The sequence below is a fragment of the Kogia breviceps genome, chromosome 4 (genome assembly GCF_026419965.1).
Source record: "Kogia breviceps isolate mKogBre1 chromosome 4, mKogBre1 haplotype 1, whole genome shotgun sequence".
Classification (NCBI taxonomy): domain Eukaryota; kingdom Metazoa; phylum Chordata; class Mammalia; order Artiodactyla; family Physeteridae; genus Kogia; species Kogia breviceps.
Window position 1 is genome coordinate 6,285,335 of NC_081313.1, and position 20,919 is coordinate 6,306,253.

The following is a 20,919-nucleotide window of genomic DNA, read 5'->3' on the forward strand; positions in this document are numbered from 1 at the left end:
GCTGGCCAAGATCTGTCATGTAATGTATTCAAGAGAGCACTTTAGAGTGTTCACATCTTTTTAATTTGTCTTTTTCCAGTTTCTTTATTTTCAAGAATGAACATGTACATATTGCTTTAAAAATTCCTCAAAAAATTACTTAGAAGGAAACACTGAAGCTTATCCAACCGTTTTAGTCAGTCTTAGGCCCATATATGGACCCACCAATTGCTCACCTCATTCTTGTAGGAAAAATCCAGGAAGACAGTTAAACAACTAAGAAATTTAAGCTTTTAATTTTAAATTTTCAACTAATTATGAAAACGTTAGTCCATTTCTTACCAGGAAATGAAGAAGCAATTCTTAATTTATCCAACACAGAAACAGAGCAAATAATTGGTTGTTTGTGTTTCAGATGTAACCTCCTCATGTTCTAGATTAGGAGTCAGTAAATGGTAAAGGACAAGATAGTAAATATTTTAGGCTTTGCAGGCCACTGGTCTCTATACCATCTACTTATCTCTGTTGTTGTCGCTTGAACCTGCCATAACAAGGTGTGAACCAGTGGACCTGGCTGTGTTTCAATAAAACTTTATTTACAAAGACAGTGGGTGGTAATTGGCTCACAGGCTATAGTTTGTAGACCATGCAGTAGATTGGAAAAGTCTGCAAATACAGATATTATATGTTTTTAATCCTTGTTTACAGATTGCCATATTTTTACACAGTCATGGAAACAAAAATGTGAGATCTATTTCTGTTAATAGTGATCCAAAGTATTTATTTGTTTCTATTTGTATACTTAGTATTTCTCAAGGAAAAAATAAGAAAATGTGAAGCTATACATTATTTCTTGTTCCATCAACAACAGCATGGAATGGTATTGTTTTAAATGTTTTCTTTCTCTCTTCCGTATGTGGTTAAATTTACCTTATTGCATACTAATAACCTATTTGGTCTCTTCAGGTCTGGGTGATTCAGAATACACGTACTTCTGTAATGGGGGGAAGATAATTGATAAACGACTTCAAGAGCTTGGTGCCCAGCGTTTCTATGACACTGGCCACGCGGATGACTGTGTAGGGTAAGAGCAACGTATTTTCTGTCATTTCCGGTAAACCTTGTTTGTATATGATGAAAATTAGTGAGTTTATAAAAGGGGTTCACTTTTGATCCAGCACTAAACTTCGATCTTAAAAGTCTTATTTTAGTTTTGTTAGCTATTTTTAATTCTGGCACCAAAGAAGACCATCCAGAGTTTCACTTATCTATTTTGCTGATTTTTTTTAAATGTGCCTTATCCATCTCAGTATCTGTTAATGGAAGAAACTAGGAAAGGTGCCCCAGTACAGTTACCTTAGTCTTAAAAGGTGTTTGCAAAAAGTCAGCATTTTCTTTAGGCACTTGGGTAGCATGTGCGCACAGGAGCGACTGGACTCGGGACCTCCCACATGGAGGGTGCCCAGCAGGCCACGAGTTACGGTTGGAGGACACGGGTCAGAGGCCTTCCCGGCACACTGGCTCCTTGGTGTTCTCCCTCCTATTGGCCATTTGCCACCATGCCAACCGGAAATATAATTTCTATTTCATTAATTTTTTCTTGTTTTTACAATTCAGCATTTCACTCTATGTGCCACCTTCCAAATGTTCTTAATGTCTTAATTCAGAAACCTTACAGGTACTGTGCTACAACTTATGCTGTCATTTATCCTTGAACTGCTTTAGCCAGATAACAGCACACACACGCATTTGATTTTTTTTCTACTAAGCATATGTACTGTTAACCTCCTCCACTAGGTCTGTGTTTATGCATTATGACAAGTTCAGCAAAGGTCGTGCTTTTCTACGTTTATCGTCTTGCACGGGCGTGTCGGAGACACTGTTGTTTCCCCATAACTCAGCTTTTGAGTCCACTACATCCATCGTTTTCTGCAGCTGTGATACTGTGGGTTTGTTCCATCTCCCCAGGGCATACGTCCTTTCTGGTGACAAAGCTCTACATTTCCTTGCACGTTATCTTTTAGTTTTGTCCCTTTGTATTGGGCTTCCCCCAACCCCGAACCTTATTGGCATTAAATGTTTATTGTCCTGTATGAGCTATTGAATCTCTAAGCCCTTATGAATCCATTAGACCTATTGCTCAGTTCATCTTTTACTTCAAAGGCTTTCGGTTTCCCTGTTCATTTACTGGATCGAGCATGAAAATCCTTCAATGTATATTTCATCAACCTGCATCTCTTATTTTTTTTTATTTATTTTTTTTTTTTGCGGTACGCGGGCCTCTCACTATTGTGGCCTCTCCCGTTGCGGAGCACAGGCTCCGACGCACAGGCTCAGCGGCCATGCAGCGTGCGTCTCTTAAAGTGTCAACCTAAGTACTCTTTTCTAAAATTAAAATATTTTCAAGGAGACATCTTGGCTTAAAGTACCACCACATTGAAGGGGTTAAGATGTAGACTGGAGTCCGTACATCTGGGTTTAAATCCTTGATTTTCCCCACTTACTGACTGTGAAACCTTGGTCAGATTACTTAAACTTTTTGTGCCTTTGTTTCTCACTTGTAAAATAGATAATAATAGTGCATGTTGTATAAGGTTCTTTGGAGCATCAAATGAATTAATACAAGTTGTTATTTTATTTTATTTTATTTTATTTATTTTTTTTTTTTGCGGTATGCGGGCCTCTCACTGCCGTGACCTCTCCCGTTGCGGAGCACAGGCTCCGGACGCACAGGCCCAGCGGCCACGGCTCACGGGCTTAGTCGCTCCACGGCACGTGGGATCCTCCCGGACCAGGGCACGAACCCGTGTCCCCTGCATCAGCAGGCGGACTCTCAACCACTGCGCCACCAGGGAAGCCCACAAGTTGTTATTTTAGAACAGTGCCTGCCATGTAGTAAGCACGCAGCAAGCATGAGCTTTCTGATTTATGGGTATTATCATCTTACTATTTCTGAGTTGTGAGAATGGGGTTTTAAATGTAGCTGTAATTATTGAACTGTGGATTTTATATGCTTGCTCTTCCAAAGGCTCCTGAGGGATAGATGTACTGTGTGACCAAATTTGGAACTATGTGAACACCAAATGAATATGATGAAATTATGGTCAAAGTTGCAGTAATGTGGAGGTCTAAAATATGTCTCCTCTTAATTGTCATTTAGCTCTATGAATTGGAATTTAATTGATAACTTGTTTGAGTTGTGATTGAAAATGACAAAGATGTTATTCCCAAGGTCCTGATGCAGTCTTTCTTAGCAATTCTGTACACTCTGTACAGTTTCTGTTGAGGGAGTGTAGGGACTGTTATGGTTGAGCCCTCATACTTTGCTAGTAGTAAGTAGACTATTGTATTTTTAAATGTACTTATGATTTTTTAAAATTAATTTATTTATTTTTGGCTGCGTTGGGTCTTCATCGCTGTGCGCGGGCTTTCTCTGGTTACGGTGAGCGAGGGCTACTCTTCATTGCAGTGCGCGGGCTTCTCATTGCAGTGGCTTCTCTTGTTGCAGAGCAGGGGTAGTTGTAGCTCACGGGCTCTAGAGTGCAGGCTCAGTAGTTTTGGCTCACGGGCTTAGTTGCTCCACAGCATGTGGGATCTTCCCAGACCAGGGCTCGAACCCGTGTCCCCTGCATTGGCAGGTGGATTCTTAACCACTGCGCCACCAGGGAAGTCCCCTGTATTTATGATTAATTCAGCTCTCCTAAAGGATGATTGCTGTTTTCCCCTGTGGTCAGCCTGCCTGGAAATTTTACCAGAATAATTGCTCAGAACTGATAGAAGGTTTGAACTATTAGTCAAAAGAGTGTTAATCTGGAGTGGTTTCTTGGTGATATTTTAATCTGTGGGAAACAAAGATCAGTAAATTGGCTAGGCAAAAAAAAAAAAAAGATGGTGCATTCGATTGATGTAATTATCATTTGTGACACTAGAGTAGACTTGGATTTGGGGTAAGTACTGTTAGCCTCATCAGAATTCAGCATGCCTGTTTAAAATTACAGCTTCTTAAATTACCAACTCTGTTTGAAGTTAAGAGGAATCACACTCCTATTACCTTTTACTAAATTATCTTCATTTTTGCTCTCTGAATTTTTTACAGCGCAGCGCTAATGAACACAATAATGTTCTGCTTTTTAGCTTAATCATTCATAAGTATTTTTTATATTCTGAATAGCCTCCATATTTAGTGTTTTTGACAGTTGCACAGCATTCTGTCAAATGGACAGATTCTGCCGTTATCCAATTGTTATGTATTTAAATGGAGAACTTAGGCATTTGTTTCTTTTTTCCTTTTTTATTACAACACTCCAGTTTAGAACTTGTGGTTGAGCCATGGATTAACGGACTCTGGGCCGCCCTGGCAAAGCATTTTCTGTTGAGTGGAGGAAAAGAGGAGATGAATGGAACTCTTACAATGGCATCTAATGCCTCCCGGAGGACAGACCCCGTGACACAGGAATTACTACACATTGAATCACAGGTTGGACTTCTGAGTTTAGATGATTCCAGACGAAAGGATGGTGAAGTTTTAGAGCAAAATGCAGTAAACAGAGGCCGATCGAAGACATTGATTGCAGACTTTGAGCCCTCGCTTACCCGTTCAATACCCCCGCTTTCACAGGCCTCTCTGAATATTCCCGCTTTACCACCAGAATATTTACAGGTGCATCTGGAGGAGTCCTTTGGCCAGGTAAGCAGTTTTGCTTTACGTGCCGTGGCTAGTGGTGGTGGTGGTGGTTTTTAAATTACATTATGATGGAGGCCAGCAGACTGCGGCGTGGGGGGAGAGGGTGCTCTTTAGTACGAAAAGTTTTATTGGAGCCCAGCCATGCCTGTCCATTCACGCGGTGCCTGTGGCTGCCTCACTGCAGTGGTAGAACTGAGTCGTCACTGGAGAGGTGCCGCCTCCACGCGTTGCAGGCCTGCTTGTGTCGTTACATTACCTTCCTTTGAAGAAGGAAATGGTTAACAGCTCAGTTCCTCTATTATTTTGGAGAACTAACTTTTTGGTTTCTCACTTTGTGTGTCGGCCAGATGAGTGCAAGTTGTTGTGGGCGGTCAGGAGATTATCTCAGCAGCTAAACTCAGAGGACTCATTTATAGGAAAATCGTTTTCCCGTATGGATTTTTGGTGTTCTGGGTTACTCCACTTTGTGGGTTTTTCTTTTTCTTGACATATATTTTTGTCTATATTAAGTCTTTTTCTCTTTGCCTAGAGTATTTTTCCTGTCAATAAGTAAATGACTTTAAAGTGGTCTGTAAATTTTTGAGCATCAAGTTGAATAGCAGCATGATTGCCCGTATATGGTACCCTGAAATTTCTTCCAGCCTGCTTAGAATACATTTCCAGTGCAGCCCATCGTGTAATGCAGCGCCAAGCCCTCTTGTTGAGGGTGGCTGACTGGCGTCCCACGGGGGCTTCCTCACATAAGCCACACCTTTAGTACAGCCATCGTGTTTCCTTGTTTCTTTTTATTAAATGATGAACCATTTAGACATTTTAGAAACAATATAAGTACAGCTTTCTAGTTTACTGGGACTGTTTGCATATATCTGAGATGATACTAGTGTTTTTAGCATCATATTTTTAGAGTGTTTTTCTAATGCATTCAGATAAACAGGTATGGTTTTATATGACCAGCCATGGGTTATTGCTTTTGCACTTATACTTCATTATTTATTAAGTGCGGTAAATCACAATAAGTACATTGTAGTCGGGGCTGGGAACAGGCATGGGTGGCTCTAGTAAACATGCCGGGCTGGTGGGGGCAGGGTGCATGGACTTGTGGAGAGCCAGCCCCCGTGTGCTCACTGCAAGGACGGGTGCATGTGGCAGAGGCCGTGAGCGCTGACTGATCTGACGAGGCACTTCACTGAGGATCTGCTGAGAGTTTTCTTTTATGGTAGATATCATTAAATAGGCTTGAGTTGTTGGTAATGTGGTTAAAAGATTTTTTTAAATCTCGACTATTTAAGGGAAACTTGTGTAAATCTGTTCAAAGGATGTATCTAGAGGGTAAGGGGTTGGGGAAAAAAGTTTCCTTTTTTAGGGCATCCTCTGGGAATAATCACCTTGGGGGCAGGGTGGGTGGGAGAGGGGAGGGTGGAAGCAGGATTGGGCTGAGTGGGAAGCTGAGCTTCAGTGCAGCCATAAGAAAGCCTTCAGCTGGACCCACTCCCGGCGTGTAGCGTCGTCTCCCTGTCCCTTCTGCCTCTAACGCCCTGGCATCTCCTGAACTGTGTAGTACAAGCAGCACAGCCTCCGGTGAGCATGTCCGGGGTGCGGCTGCAGAGCTCCTTCCTGCTCTGGGCCCCCCTCGAGGCTGGCCACTTTTGTGTCACCTGGTGTTTGGGTTGGAGCAGTATCTCGGTATCCCAGAGCCTGAAGAGAGGCCTGCCAGGTGTAATGCATCTCTCTAGGTGAGGTGAAGTGCAAGATGAGGTAGTGTGTCCTTTACTTGGGAGGGGATGTCCTGGCACGCACCAAACATTGGAATCCTAAAAATGACTTAACAACACAAGCCCTCAATCTCCATAAGGCACAGAAGACTCCAGCATCATCTGATTAGCATAATGGTGTTGATACCGTGGACTAGTGTGATGTTTTGCTGAGTGTCCAGATGTTCCACAGTTATTCGCACTGTCTTGTACCAGCAAGCAGGAATGATGTCATGGTCTTGGGGCAAAATTGTAAATGTTCAAGTGAAAGTGAACATGTCTGGTCCTCTTTATGGATAGAAATGGAAAGCACCTTGGCTAAACCTTTGTCCACGTGCCACGTGCCTGAGGCCATGTTAACTGCTCTGTCAAAGGAAACCGTCCGTCCGCAGTTGGAGCTGCTGCTTGCTTGAGTCTCTGGCATTCGTTGTCACCCCCCAGGATCCATCTGGTTTTTGCGGGGGCCAGGCTGGTGAATTACATGGAGCTATGATGGAGCCCCTCCTGTATCCTTTAGATTTCTAAGGATTATATTGCTATCTGCCTTTCCTCCTAGGATGCTATATTGTTTTTAATTCTGTTGATGAGGAGAGAGGCTGGTGTCAAATTCAGGGGCCTCCTCTTGGCCTTCCCCACTATGACGGCTCTTAGCCCACGGGCCAGGAATCCAGTGTGGGGTTATGCTCACTGCCAGGGACCAGCGGACCCGTTGAGCCGGACTTGGGCCAGGACTCCATTTACTGCCTGGCCTCATACACCTCACTCTGTTACTGGGCCGTGATGACACTTGGGGTAACAGCATCAACTTGGACCCTCGTCCAGCAGTCCCTGAAGTACTGGGACGTTCCCCTGGCCCAGTGCACGTTTACCCCTTGGGGGAGGCGTAAGCGAGTGCAGTTTCTGTGCCGTGCAGAGTCCCTCCTGGGAGCCTGCCTGCTTCTGCAGTCAAAGGGCTCCAGGTCTCACAGCTGGCTCAGGTCCAGAAACTGGGCAAGGGGTCTTGAGCTAGGAGCAGCTTCCTGCTCGTGACTTCTTGATTTCTTTTCCTTTTAAGGGTTGATCCAGTGCCCTTGTCGCTGCCCGTTCATTTTGACCCTCCAGGAGCCATGTTTTCAGTCATTTCCACTAATTCTGAGAGTCAGGCCCCCTGGCAACCCCCAGCTTTCCTACTCACTGTGATAATTGTGCCCCCGGCTTTCCTGGCTAAGTGCTCCCACGTCCCTCTGGTCTTCGTGGGTTGGGGGGCGGATCCTGGTTTTCCTGTTGCCGTGAGCCCAGTCTGTGAGCTCTGGTCATCGGGCGAGGCCAGCCTTGAAGTCAGTGGTGCTGGTGCCCCTCTCACCAGCACGGTCCTGTTGGCCTTGGCAGCGCTGTATTCTCGGGGTGCTTCAGGCAGCATCGTCATGTGGGGCGGGGGGGGGTTGGCTTTACATGGTTTTATCCACTCTAGTAGGCCCTCTTCTCTGAGCGTTTAATCCTGTCTTCAAGTGCTGGCCCTGGTCTTGGCATTTCTGCCCCACCGAGTACAGGCCCTTGCTTCTTGCTTCTTCTTTGCTCTCGTAGCCCTGCTGTCAGCATGTTCACATCGTCTCTGGGGCTTGTGCTAGGGTGTGTAAAGCACGTATCCTAGGAGAGTGTCCCAGCTAGAAAAACTCCTTTATCCAAATTTACGTTCTGCCCTGCCTGACGCAGGACCTCGATGTTCTGTCTGCGCACATACTCTCTTGGTGTATATTGCTGTCCTGCACTTCCTTTGGAGCTGGCCCAACACACAAGCAGCCAGGTTTGTTGCTACCTAACTGTAGTTATTGGTCCAGCAGCCGGAAGGGGAGATGGGGTGCAGGGGTAGAGTCCCTGCATTGTCTCCATTCGGGAAGGGAGTTCTTGCTCTTAATAGGAAGGAGTGGCCACTTCTGCAGGCTCAGAGGGCTCAAGGGATCTAGGGATTCAAGCTATTCACCCAGATGTCCCTCTCCCATTCTTTCCCTAGCTGAGTCAGTCCTTGGCTTTCTCTGTCCTCAGACTGCAGGAGATGAGCGCTTCTTTGTAAACTACAGCGAATGTCCCCTGGCTTTCACACTTAGAATTTAGCTGTTGATTTTCTGGGCTTTCTGCACTTTTTCCGGTTTAATTCCACCGGCTGAATCAGTACTGCTTCCTCCTAGGTCCCAAGCACTTGCACCCACAGCAGCCAGTGCACTCCCTTCCGGCGGTGCCCGTCCCACGTAGCTGCTGCACTGCTGCCTCGTGCTGTCCCGTCACCGACGTGGTGTCCTCGTTGCCGGCCAGCAGTCCAGCGCCACACTCCCACTCTAGCGACGTTCTTGGTTTACTCTGGCGTGGGCTGTCCCGGGCTGGGGCCCTGGGGATCACTGTGAGATGGTTTTTTAGGGCGTCCTCGACACCCTGGGGTGTGAAGGGACAGAAGCAGGGTCGGGCACGAGGAGAGACTGAGCTGGGACGCAGGCTCGGCAAAGGCCCCGGCCGCACGCACGGGGTTGTCTGACGCTGGGGTGGCCCTTCCCAGTTGTCCTGAGTTGTGCAGAGGGGCTGGGCCTTTGGAGTCATTGATTAGTCGGTGGACGTGGGCTGCCTCTGAAAGGAGGTGGGACCCGAGAGTGCTCGGGGGGTCCTCCAAGGTGGCCGCGAGCTGGCGGAGGGCCCCTGTGAGCACTCCCGGCAGCCTTGCTGAGGCGCGCCCCGCTTCCTTCGACTCGGGCGCTCGGCCCTGACCCTCGTCCCAGCTTTCCCGTGCAGCCACTGGCCCAAAATTAATCGATGAGCACTTTCTAAGATGTAAGTTTCTATTTTTCATAGAACTTGGGAACATCAGGTTATGAAAGGAGAGGGCTGTACAAAGGTTTGGGTTTCTGAATATTTTCCCACGTGTGGCTACTTAAATTTAAATTAATGAAAATTAAATGAAATTAAGAGTTCTGTTCCTTAGTCACACAAGCGTGTTTCCAAGTGCTCAGTGTGCACGTGTGTCTAGTGACTTCCGTATCGGCCGGTGAGACGGAGCATTCCCATCGTCTAGAAAGCTCTGTTAGATGGCACCAACCCACCACTCGGAGGGTTCCTGTGACCATCTGAGCAGACAACTTCCAACCTTAAACATCTGTCGTTGCCTTGAGAGTCTCCTGAAATACGCATGCATGCTATTTCGTTTTGCATAGTTCATTAGGAAGACTGTTAGACCTTTACGTGAAAAATGGTAGTGTTGATATTTTCCGTATATCTCAGAAATTCTAAAGTCTAATAGACAAGTTTAAGGTGTAGATGAGCTTCTCTTCTGAAAGACTGACAGGCGTATGTTTGTAGCCATTTACCTTAGAGAAGAATACTTAAATAGCAGGGCATTTTAAAAGATCCTGTAGCTCTCACCTTGTCACTAAGTGAAGCAGTGGTAAGTATAATTGAAAACTGCATTTAGTAATATTTTATCACATTTGTTTCCCAAGGAGGAAAGCCAAGCACCTGTGACGTCAGTGGATCCAATTTTTCACGTTCCAATTTCAAAGGCAGTTCAGCTGACTATGAATGATGCCATAAAAACCACTCTCCTGATAGAATTGGACATTTCAGTAAGTTACAGAATGTGTTTCTGCGCACAGGGATGTTGTCAGCACATGCAGAGACTTGCGCTGTGTCCTCATCTGCACGCTCAGGAAGAGTGAGGCCTGTGGCCGGACAGCGGCCTTTTATTCTTGACCCGTCATTTGTTCTCTCCGCCTCATACCTTTTCTTCACACTTCAAGGAGGGGCTAAAATGAGTGACTGGAGGTGATTCTACTTGAGAGGATAGTGTTGCTGCCTTACTCATTAAGCCGCGAAAGAATAATGGAACCAGAACAGTATCTCCGTATAAGAGCCCCTGGAAAGGAAGCTGTTTACCTGAGGTCAGCGGCTAGTTGGAAGTAGAGCCAGACTAGACGGTCATGTGACGTTCACTTCTCAGAGTGGTGGTCCTTGTTCCTTTGAGGATCTGGAAGAAATCACAGACCCCTCTCCAGAAGAATGATTATATATAAACACTTTGCACACAGTTTTCGGGCATTTATGTACTCCCTCTCTGAACCCCACCCGTGAGGCTTCCCCAGCCTCTGCCTCATTGGCCTCAGGTTAAGAAACTGTGGTTGTACGTCCTCAAAGCCACGTAGCTCAACCCTTGACAAGGGCCCAGCGAGGTTCCGTGGGCTGGGCTCAGAAGAGGGTGCGCCAAGGCCGTCGATGTGGGCTTAATTGAGTTTCTCATAGAAAGGAATGTGACGGGCGTCAGAACTAGATGGTTTTGCTTACATAGTATTGAGTGTTTCCATTTTCCTTTTGAACATTTTAATCCATATTGCTAAATATCATATGTACACCAAACCATTTCACTCTTGTTCTGTACTTTTGTCACAGAGAGGCGAGGTTTGGCCACCGGGTAGGGACAGCCTGTGTCCCTCCCAGGCCAGAGGTGTGAGCATGTGTGGCCAGAGGCCCCTCTCCAGAGCGTTCCACACCCCACACCGCTCTGAGTAGACCTGCTGTGGGAGGTGGCTCCACCTGGAGCTCGGGTTTGTGCACGACCAGTACCGAGCCAGGTGGTTTGACGTCGTGTGTCATTAAGGAAAAAGAAGTTGCTCTCCCCGACCCCTATTCCTCCCCGGAGAAAAGGAGCAAAGAAAGGAAATTGAAAACCAGTGCAGACGGCCTTAAGTAGTTTCTTTTGCTCGTAATGTGTGTGTGTGCATGTTTTTATGAGAGGATTTTTACATGGATTATTAAAACACTACTTACCAGAGCACCTCAATTTTTAGAAGAGGCAGAGGGTCTTAATTTCTAGTCTATGAATACTCAGTATAAAGCAAAACATTGGATAACTACAGAATTTCTTTTAAAAAATAACTCCTAATAAAAGTATGTTTGGTTACTTGGGCTTATTTGTTAAAAACAAAATAATTCTAATTGCAATAAATTAATTCATTTATTCAAATGGTCATATATTTAAAACTCTGTTACCCCACAACTGGAACTCTTTAACTCATGTGGAATTTTTTGTATTTCATGTTGGTTCTTCTCTAGAAAACAGATTTTTCCTACCAGCCTGGCGATGCCTTCAACGTGATCTGTCCCAACAGTGACTCTGAGGTACAGCGCCTACTCCAAAGACTGCAGCTCACAGACAGGAGAGAACACTGTGTCGTCTTGAACACTAAGGCAGACACGAAGAAGAAAGGTACAGCCCTGATCTCTTATTTCCCAGGAAGTCGTTGGGCCAAGGGCTTGGAGGTGAGCAGGCCGGGTCTGCACAGGTTCCCGGGGTCAGCCATGGGTCAGCAGGCCGAACACAGCCGCTTGCTGGGCTTGGAGGTTTTTGACTTTCACATCAAGTACCCTGAATGAGTCCGTTACACTGAATGAGATGGTAGTAGAGTTTATGCTCATTGGATGCTTATAGACATTAAAAGTGAAGTTGAAGAATCAGCTTTTTCAAAACTCTGGAAATCAGCAAGTTTGCAGCAAACTGGGGAACGCTTAAAAAAATGTACGTAACTGGTTTTGGAGAAGCAGATTGGTTAGTTGGGCTGATTTGTTAGGCTTTTTTTTTTTTTTTTGTGGTACGCGGGCCTCTCACTGCTGTGGCCTCTCCCGTTGCGGAGCACAGGCTCCGGACGCGCAGGCTCAGCAGCCACGGCTCACGGGCCCAGCCGCTCCGCAGCACGTGGGATCTTCCCGGACCGGGGCACGAACCCGTGTCCCCTGCATCGGCAGGCGGACTCTCAACCACTGCGCCACCAGGGAAGCCCTGTTAGGCTGTTTTTTTTGCAATCAGCATTATTTTGTTTCTAGGTTAGCATATTAAAATTGTCATGCAAAAAAACTGTATTATTTGAATCTTTTTAAAAAGTTTTTTGTTGGGAGTTTGCTGGTGGCCTAGTGGTTAGCACTCCAGGCTTTCACTGCCGGGGCCCAAGTTTAATCCCTGGTCGGGGGAACATCCTGCAAGCCACATGGCGTGGCCAAAAAAAAAAAATTTTTTTTTTAATGTTTGTTTCTCATAGCGTATTTGTTTTTGCTTATTTAATATATGAAAATAATTGCTTGCTCCATAGTTAAAGGAAGTTATTTTTTAGTTATTTGCTTAGAATCTTGAACTGGAATTCAGTCAGTTCTGAAATTCTTTTTGAGGATGATAGGCAGTGTTATTGGACCACTGCCATCTTTTGGCTTTTTGTTCCTTTCTTTTGTTCAGTGGTTTTGGATAATTTCCCTTTCTTTTGTTCGGTGTACCTAGATTTGGTAGGTGTGGCTGGTACAGTAATGCTGTTGAATTTATAACCATTGTTTTTGTAAAGTAGGTTTTTTCTTCTGTGTTCCTTCTGAGGAAATTTTTTGACTGAATAAACATTGCCACAAGTACTTTGATAGCACTATAATGTAAAATATTACAGCTATTAGTGTTTTTAGGGATGGAAAAACATTGTCTTACCTGTTTTCTGTGTCATTGACTCTTTCCTGTCTGCCTGAAAAGGAGCAGCCTTGCCCCAGCATATACCTGAGAAGTGTTCTCTCCAGTTCCTTCTTACCTGGTGCCTTGAAATACGAGCGGTTCCTAAGAAGGTATTTTTCTTTCTTCTTTGGGTGACTATTTAAAAATGTGCTCACCTCTTTGTAGGGTTTCTTAAATCTGGTATTTGCCCTTTGAAGGCTCAGAAAATATAGTCGTCACAGCATGTGTTCAAAATAGTTCCCAAGGCGTGTGGTGTCTTTGTAATTGTCATGGACAAATATTTTTATGTTGGGCTTATACTGAAATTTTTTGTTTTCTACTGAAATGAGATTTTTAAAGTAGGGCTTTTTCTTAATCTTACTTTTCTAGACATTAACTTGATGTAGCACGGTAACTAGTGATGAAAGTGGCTGTAGGTGTCGCATGTGTTTTCCAGCTGTACGTGGATACTTTTTCTAATTGGTGGCAGGAAGCTTGGCGTGTAGGGCCTTTCCACTGCTTGCCACCTGTTTAATGTGAAGACCCCTTTTGTGCAAAAACCTGTACTTACTTATTATGTCAGAATTCTGCAGGGAACGCTGAAGGGTTTTGGTAGGTTATATTGATGTTTAGGTGAATTTGGAGACAGAAAGATCCACTAGATGTCAGTGTTGTGCCGGGAACTCCTGATTTTGTTATAACCACGTTACTCAAGTGGATATTCATGGGTGAACGTTCCCAGCTGTGCTTTACCAAACTTGTATTGCCAGTGAGCATAAATAGGGCTGTTATTCGGCCACCCTGTCTGTGGTGCAGTGTTCATTCTCCATTTTATCATTGTGTTGACTGCATTTGTAGTCTTTGGGAAGTGAACTACTTTAGGAGAGGCTTAGTCCTAGATATGATTTCAGTAAATCTACAATTCACTGTGATGAGAACTTCTTGATTAAATTAAATAGTTTCACAATTTTAGTTTAACTCTACCGTTTCTGAAAATTTCATGAAGTACATATTTAAAAATATATCTTTCCTTACTGTAAAAGTAATATGCTTACAAAAAGTCTGGACACAAAAGTAAGTAACTCAGGAAGCAAAAGTCCTTCATAATCAAACCCCTGCAATTAACACTTGGATTTTGTTTTGCTAAGGAAAAATGAGGTCATGTAGTATATGTGCTGTTCTGCAACATGCCTTTTTTTACTTAAAAGGAAATGAGTTTGGATATGCCAGCATGGAAAGGTACTGAAGATACTTTTAAAAGATGCTATGGGTGCAACACAGTTGTTGATTTGAGGACTTGCCTGGTGGCGCAGTGGTTAAAAATCCGCCTGCCAATGCAAGGGACATGGGTTCGATCCCTGGTCCAGGAAAATCCCACATGCCACAGAGCACCTAAGCCCGGCACCACAACTACTGAGCCTGTGCTGTAGAGCCCGAGGACCACAACTACTGAGCCCACGTGCTACAGCTGCTGAAGCCCTCGCACCTATAGCCCATGCTGTGCAACAAGAGAAGCCACTGCAGTGAGAAGCCCGCACACTACAGCGAAGAGTAGCCCCTACTTGCTGCAACTAGAGAAAGCCTGCACACAGCAATGAAAACCCAGTGCAGCCAAAAGTAAATAAATAAATTTTTAAAAATTTTTTTTAAGAAAAAAACAATTGTTGGTTTGATTTTGGACAGTTGGTTGTTTCCAGTTTTCCACTATTTAAAAAACCTACATAGGTGAACATTCTAATTCATCTTTACACACTTGTTTGAAGTCTTTTTTATGTTTTTATTTATTTATTTTTTGGTTGCGCTGGGTGGCGTGTGGGATCTTAGTTCCCCGACCAGGGATCGAACCCATGCCCCCTGCATTGGAGGCGTGGAGTCTTAACCACTGGACCACCAGGGAAGTACCTGATGTCTTTTTTATTTTTATTAAATTTTTTAAAAAAACTTTGTTTTTAGATTTTTATTTATTTAGGCTCCTCTGGGTCTTAGTTGCAGCATGTGAATTCTTAATTGCAGCATGAATGCGGACTTCTTAGTTCCCTGACCAGGGTTCGAACTCTGGGCCCCCTGCGTTGGGAGGGCGGAGTCTTACCCACTGGACCACCAGGGAAGCCCCCTGAAGTCTTTTTTTTTGGGGGGGTGATACGCGGGCCTCTCACTGTTGTGGCCTCTCCCGTTGCGGAGCACGGGCTCCGCACTCACAGACGCCGTGGCTGTGGCTCACGGGCCCAGCCGCTCCGTGGCACATGGGATCTTCCTGTACCGGGGCACGAACCCGTGTCCCCTGCATCGGCAGGCGGATTCTCAACCACTGCGCCACCAGGATAGCCCTGAAGTCTTTTTAAAAAAATAAATTCCTTGGAGTAAAATTACTGTATTAAAAATATTTCTAATTTAAGTTTTAGTAACGTTTGTCAGTTCTCTACACAGTGCTCTATTTCCTATTTTAGTACCATGAAGTTTCTGTAATTGTAAAGTGAAAAATATTGTAAAGGACTTACAATTGCTACTGTTTTAACCTGTAATTTAGGGAATTTTATTGACTTGAGAAAGCGTGGTGTGAAGTGTTCTTGGTAAACTCCTGTCTTACCAGAGGTCCATGCAGAGAGCTGGGGGTTTACGCCACGACGTTTCCCAGGTGCTTGTTCTGTGTCCGGCACTTTGAAGAAGCCACGTAATTCGTTGGTATCTGGATAGTTTAAGCAGGGATTCTTGGCTGGGCCAGTGGAAACCCGTGACCCTCACAGGAACATGGATATCATTTTCCCTGTTAAGGGCATCCAGCCCTCTGGGATGTGGGAGCCATGGAATAAAAAGTAGTGGTGCCCACTCGTGTTTCAGGTGATGCAGATGACTTGCCAAAGTTCTTTGCTTCCCGTGAGCAATGAGAGCTGTATATGTCCCATGGTGGATGTGCTTGGAACTGCATTAGAACCAAAAGTTGTCATTAGCAAGTTTGGTCTTTTGCCCAAGAGTTTGGACTTGGTTCAGTCCTTGAGACTAGGGGTGTGAGACTTCCTTGTCCTGCTGTATTTATGTTCTTCGCCTCCTCTTTCCACAATGGATCTGAGGTGGCTCAGAGCCCCCGTGCGGGGGTCTGGATGCTCTGGCCCTCGCTGTCTGTCAGCCTCTGCCCACACCCGCATTCCTGTGCATTTGTGTTGAAGCGTACGTGCCCCCCAAGAGCCGCGCTTTTGCCCGCCTCCCACGCCCTCCTGTGCCTCTGCCCGTCACGTCCTTTCTTCCATGCAGCCAGCCTCCGGCTCAAGCCTGCCTTCTGGGGAGCCTCTGGCCTCGGAGGCCCTGGACGTCCGTGTGCCCTGGTGGATAGGCAGCCTGTCGCACGCCGGCTACTTTTGACTTCTGTGGCTCTCACTCGCCTGGGAAGCAAGCCTTTGGGGCCAGTTAGGTGTCCTCTTGGCCCAGTGCTTTACCTGCCCAGTGCCTGTCATAACAGTGGTGAAATACATGTAGAAATCTGGGTTGCAATCGTCAGCTAAGGCGAGAACAGGTACTGTGTCCCGAGAAGGAAACGTTAAGTTGTGAGACTTCCTGATTACTCACATATATCTGCCACGTAATTTGAGATTGGGCTGGTTTAAGATATAGGGAAGGTGACCAAGAATGGAGCATAGAAGTGGGGTTTGCCTAACAGGCTGCCATCGAAACGAATAACGAATGAACCTGGCCACGCTCCTAGTGACCACACGCACTTTTTCTTGGATCACTGGGCACGTCCCCAGCGTTCCAACGGCCGTAACCACAGAGCGCGTGGTGGCTTACGGCGGCTTCCTCGGCCACAGGCGTTCTTGCGAGCCCTCGTGGACCACACCGGCGACGGCGCGGAGAAGCGGCGGCTGCAGGAGCTGTGCAGCAGGCAGGGGGCGGCGGACTACAACCGCTTCGTCAGAGACTCGCGCGCCTGCCTCTTAGACCTGCTGCTGGCCTTTCCGTCCTGCCAGCCTCCGCTCGGCCTCCTGCTTGGTGAGTGGTCGCTGTCACAGCCACCCCAGCCCCGGGGGGCAGCCTCGCCGTGGTGAGAGCACCCCCGGGTTCTCTGCAGGCCTGTGTGAGTGCGTCTCGGTCACCGTGATCAGTAAGTAAGCGTCTTCACAGCTGCTCTTCACGCTGCTTTGACAGCCCACCTGCCTTCTTGAAGTCAAAGCGTCTCTCTTCCAAGCTTACATTTTTATTTTTTAATTTTTCTTTCCTACCATTGTCACTGTCATTTGCTCTCTTAATATAGCCAGCCTTAATTCTCTTTTTTTGTTCAGCCTTCAGCCTCTACTCTGTTTTTCAGAAAGCTCTTAGCCAAATTTTATCTAAAGATGAGGTTTCCGCGGAAAGGATCCTTTTCAAAGATAGTGATAGTTGGTGGAGTTGCATGAAGCGTGCGCTCTGTGTGCAGAGGGTGCAGAGACGTCCCCGCCTGGGCAAGTCCACCAGTACAAACAGTGGCCTTGCTCACGGTGCCCCGGGGCGCTAGCCTTGCGGGAGACAAAACCTGCAGGTGCAACACGGTCATATAGGCTGCTTTTTTGCCCAGCTTGTGTCTCCCGGTCCTCATACTCCAACGGAAGAGACTTGAAGATCTTCCCTGAGGAAGCAGACTCAGGAATTGGAGACGTTTACTAGGGACAGTGACTATAACCATCTTAGAGGATTTTAAAACCTTTGTTACTTTCCTATGCTTGTAATTTTGTCGTCTCCTCTCTGTTTTCCGTGGTGATCAGTAATAAAATGTTTAAAATTTGCATTTGTGTTTGGTGACAGGAAAACGTGTACTTTTTACCCACGGTCCCTTTTGATGCCGAGTACGGTTAAGGACACTCTGCTTCGCAAGTCAGGCCCTGCCCTCTTTCCCGTTTTGTTTCTTAGGATTCTCTTTCCTCCTCCTCAGGGTGCGGAGGCTGCCCTTCCTGCTTTCCTGTTCGAACGAACACTCTTACCTCCTCAGTTGAGTCTGTTGAGCTAATAGAGGTGTCGGGGTAACAACCAGAACACCCATTAGGGAAGTTATAAGAAGTCTCGTAAAGCTGCTAATCGTGGAAGAATTGTTCCAGTTCTTTCTATAGGTTTTCTGTTACCTTTTAAAGCTTATATGTATCATTTATTATAGAGTTATGTAAAAAAATTAAAGGCATTGAGACATAAAAGCTTTCATTTTTTCTAATTTCTGTAAGAAAACTTAATATAACTAAAGTGTTAAGGTGAGCTCTCTATTAAACCTTATCCTGATATTACAACTGTAAGACATTTTAGAAAGGTCTTTCTAAATTTTTGCTAAATAACTATCAAAAATATAACATACTGAACACAAAAAATTATCAGGGTTTGATAGTGGACAGTTAGGTATTCAAATACTGACTTCTTAATCTCCTTTTAAAAGGATACCTATGTGTCTTAAAACCACAAGGTTTCTGGATAACTTGATTGAAAAATGTCCACCATTACTCTCCTATTTTTTTGTTGTTATATAAATATTGTGAAGGAACAATATTTCAAGTCTTTTATATTATATTTCAAGTATTTTCCATAGTCCTTAACCTTTTTTGGGTCATGATCTTTTTTCAAATCTGGAAACTCTGGAGACACACCCCAGAAAACAACGTAATTGGTTCCTTGACTCTGAGGCCCATTCATGGACCCACTCTTAACTACCCTTTGATGTTTAAAAAAAGATAAAATAAAAATAGCTTTTAGGTAGAAATACTGAGTTCAGATTGAAGAAATGTGATATGTCTGGTCTTTAAGAATTGGAAAAAAGTATTTAGTGATATTTTACTTAGACACAGTGAATTTATGTGTGCTCTAAAATATGATTTAAAATTAAAACAAGTTATTTAGAAATTCTAAGTAAGAAAATAGGACTCAAATTCAGATCTTTACATATAATTTACATATATACATATAAATTATTTTCAGTAGGAATGAATTAATAATTGCTTATTTTAATTTTTTTCTAGAACATCTTCCTAAGCTCCAACCCAGACCGTATTCCTGTGCAAGGTACTGATGTTTATTAACGTAATACTTATCTCCTAAAATGTAATGAAACTCTGACTTCCAAATGCTTACTTAGTAGCTACAAATCCATTTACTGAAAGCTCACCAGATTGGTGCGAGACAGTAGCCGACGTGATGAGGAGTGAAGAAGGCCAGGCCTGGACTGTGTCCCCCCGGAGCTCCTAGGGTTTGGCTCTTCAGTGGCCCCCGTGGTCCAGAGCCGTGTCCCCACTTAGCGAGTCTGCAGGTCCTCCACCTGCGGCCTTACTGGTGTGCCCGGCCGCCTTCCCTGGGTGGACGTAGGGAAGAGGGAGAAAAGCCGGTATAAATCTCCTTCGGCCTTGGCGGCAAACAGGTAACCAGAAACTCTCCTGGATGACATCACAAAACTAGGTCGGGGTGGGGGGGTGCTTTGAAGTAAGCAACAGAACTGTTTTCTGAAGAGGAAGAAGGTAGGTTTAGAGCCCATTAGGAAATACCCGCATGCAGTAAAAAAGGCCTGGCTTGGCCTAGATGTGTTAGTCCTGAGGCGGAGTTCGCGAACTTATCTCTGTGTCCTTGCAGCTCCAGTCTGTTTCACCCAGGGAAGCTTCATTTCATCTTTAACATCGTGGAGTTTTGGTCTGACACCACGGCGGTGGCTCTGCGGAAGGGCGTGTGCACGGGCTGGCTGGCCACGCTGGTTGGATCGGTTCTTCAGCCGAACACTCGTGCCTCCCGGGCAGACGGCGACAAGGCCCTGGCGCCCGAGGTACCAGGAGTGGGCAGTTTTGGCATCATTAGAAGTGTGCTCTTTGCCCGACTAGAAAAAACAACGTAGGGTCCCCTGCATTGTCCATTCCCATCAGATTATTCAAAGGAAAATGTATACCCTAGTTGAATTTTAATATTCCCTTTGGAGAGTCGGGAGAACATCACCTTCACTCAGTGTAGGCCGTGGGTTTCCTAAATGTGTAAAGCGTGAATTTTATATAATACATAGACTCTTTGAGTCTTGCTTGTCACATTCATAAAGGAGAAGACCTTTGTGTTAATGTTCTTGGTAGGTTGGCACAGGAGGAGTCAAGTACACAGTGAAGACTGGTGATGAGGAACAGCCTCATTGTATGCTCAAGTCGGTGTCCTATGCTCCTGAGAAGTCATCTTAAAATGGCAGTTGACAACCAGAGATTAAGTTTATGTCCTTCAGTCTGGGGTAGTAGGATTTTCCCCTGCCCCTGTTTCTTCCCCTTTTGTTGGAGCCGTGGTGTTATTTTATATTTTGATCCACACGGGGAGAATCTCATTTGAGACCGTATGCATAGGGAGCAATTACGTTCTCCCTCCTCACCCACAAGGATGGTTGAAATCTTAAAAAAATTTCAGTCTTCATCATGAAGTCTTCTCCATGGTATTGAAGAATGAACATGTCAGTTGTAATGTTATCTTATTACTGGTTTGGTTGCTGTAAGTTACTGGAGTTGAAAACTTGACAGCACTTAGGGGGAATTCAGACTTCTGATAGACACTTGAGTAGTGAGCTTAAGGGAAGACTAGGGCTTAAAATTGCCCTTTAGGGCTTCCCTGGTGGCGCAGTGGTTGAGAGTCCGCCTGCCGATGCAGGGGACGCAGGTTCGTGCCCCGGTCCGGGAGGATCCCACATGCCGCGGAGCTGCTAGGTCCGTGAGCTATGGCCGCTGAGCCTGCATGTCCGGAGCCTGTGCTCCGCAACGGGAGAGGCCACAGCAGTGAGAGGCCCACATACCACAAAAAAATAAATAAAATTAAATAAATAAATAAATAAATAAAAAGTACTGTGTTCATCCTGTTGATGAACTTCAGACAGTTGTCCTTGAATTAAAGGTTACAATATATACAGTTATGCCAGCAGGGAATGGAGGGAAAGATTCCTGTCATTAACTGTTAGTATCACTCTGTGTAGCTAAAGCATATGGCAAAGTGAAACTGAAAGGTGAATATATTTACAAATTGATTCCCTTAAGTATCCCTGGCACATGATTTAGAAGAAAACCCTTTTGAAATTATAG

The 20,919-nt window shown here is 45.2% G+C and overlaps 1 protein-coding gene across 3 annotated transcripts in view; it reads left to right on the top strand.

The window, feature by feature from the left end:
- MTRR (5-methyltetrahydrofolate-homocysteine methyltransferase reductase) overlaps window positions 1–20,919 on the top strand; it is a 30,656-nt gene that overhangs the window by 4,182 nt on the left and 5,555 nt on the right. For 2 of the 3 annotated variants that reach the window (XM_059063268.2, XM_067030785.1), the window contains exons 4-11: window positions 946–1,063; window positions 4,288–4,666; window positions 9,876–9,998; window positions 11,482–11,635; window positions 12,932–13,020; window positions 16,690–16,870; window positions 18,853–18,895; window positions 19,457–19,643. In XM_059063268.2, the coding sequence (XP_058919251.1) occupies window positions 946–1,063; window positions 4,288–4,666; window positions 9,876–9,998; window positions 11,482–11,635; window positions 12,932–13,020; window positions 16,690–16,870; window positions 18,853–18,895; window positions 19,457–19,643 (1,274 nt within the window). The remainder of the gene's footprint in view (window positions 1–945; window positions 1,064–4,287; window positions 4,667–9,875; window positions 9,999–11,481; window positions 11,636–12,931; window positions 13,021–16,689; window positions 16,871–18,852; window positions 18,896–19,456; window positions 19,644–20,919) is intronic. The other variant, XM_059063271.2, reaches the window with a different exon arrangement.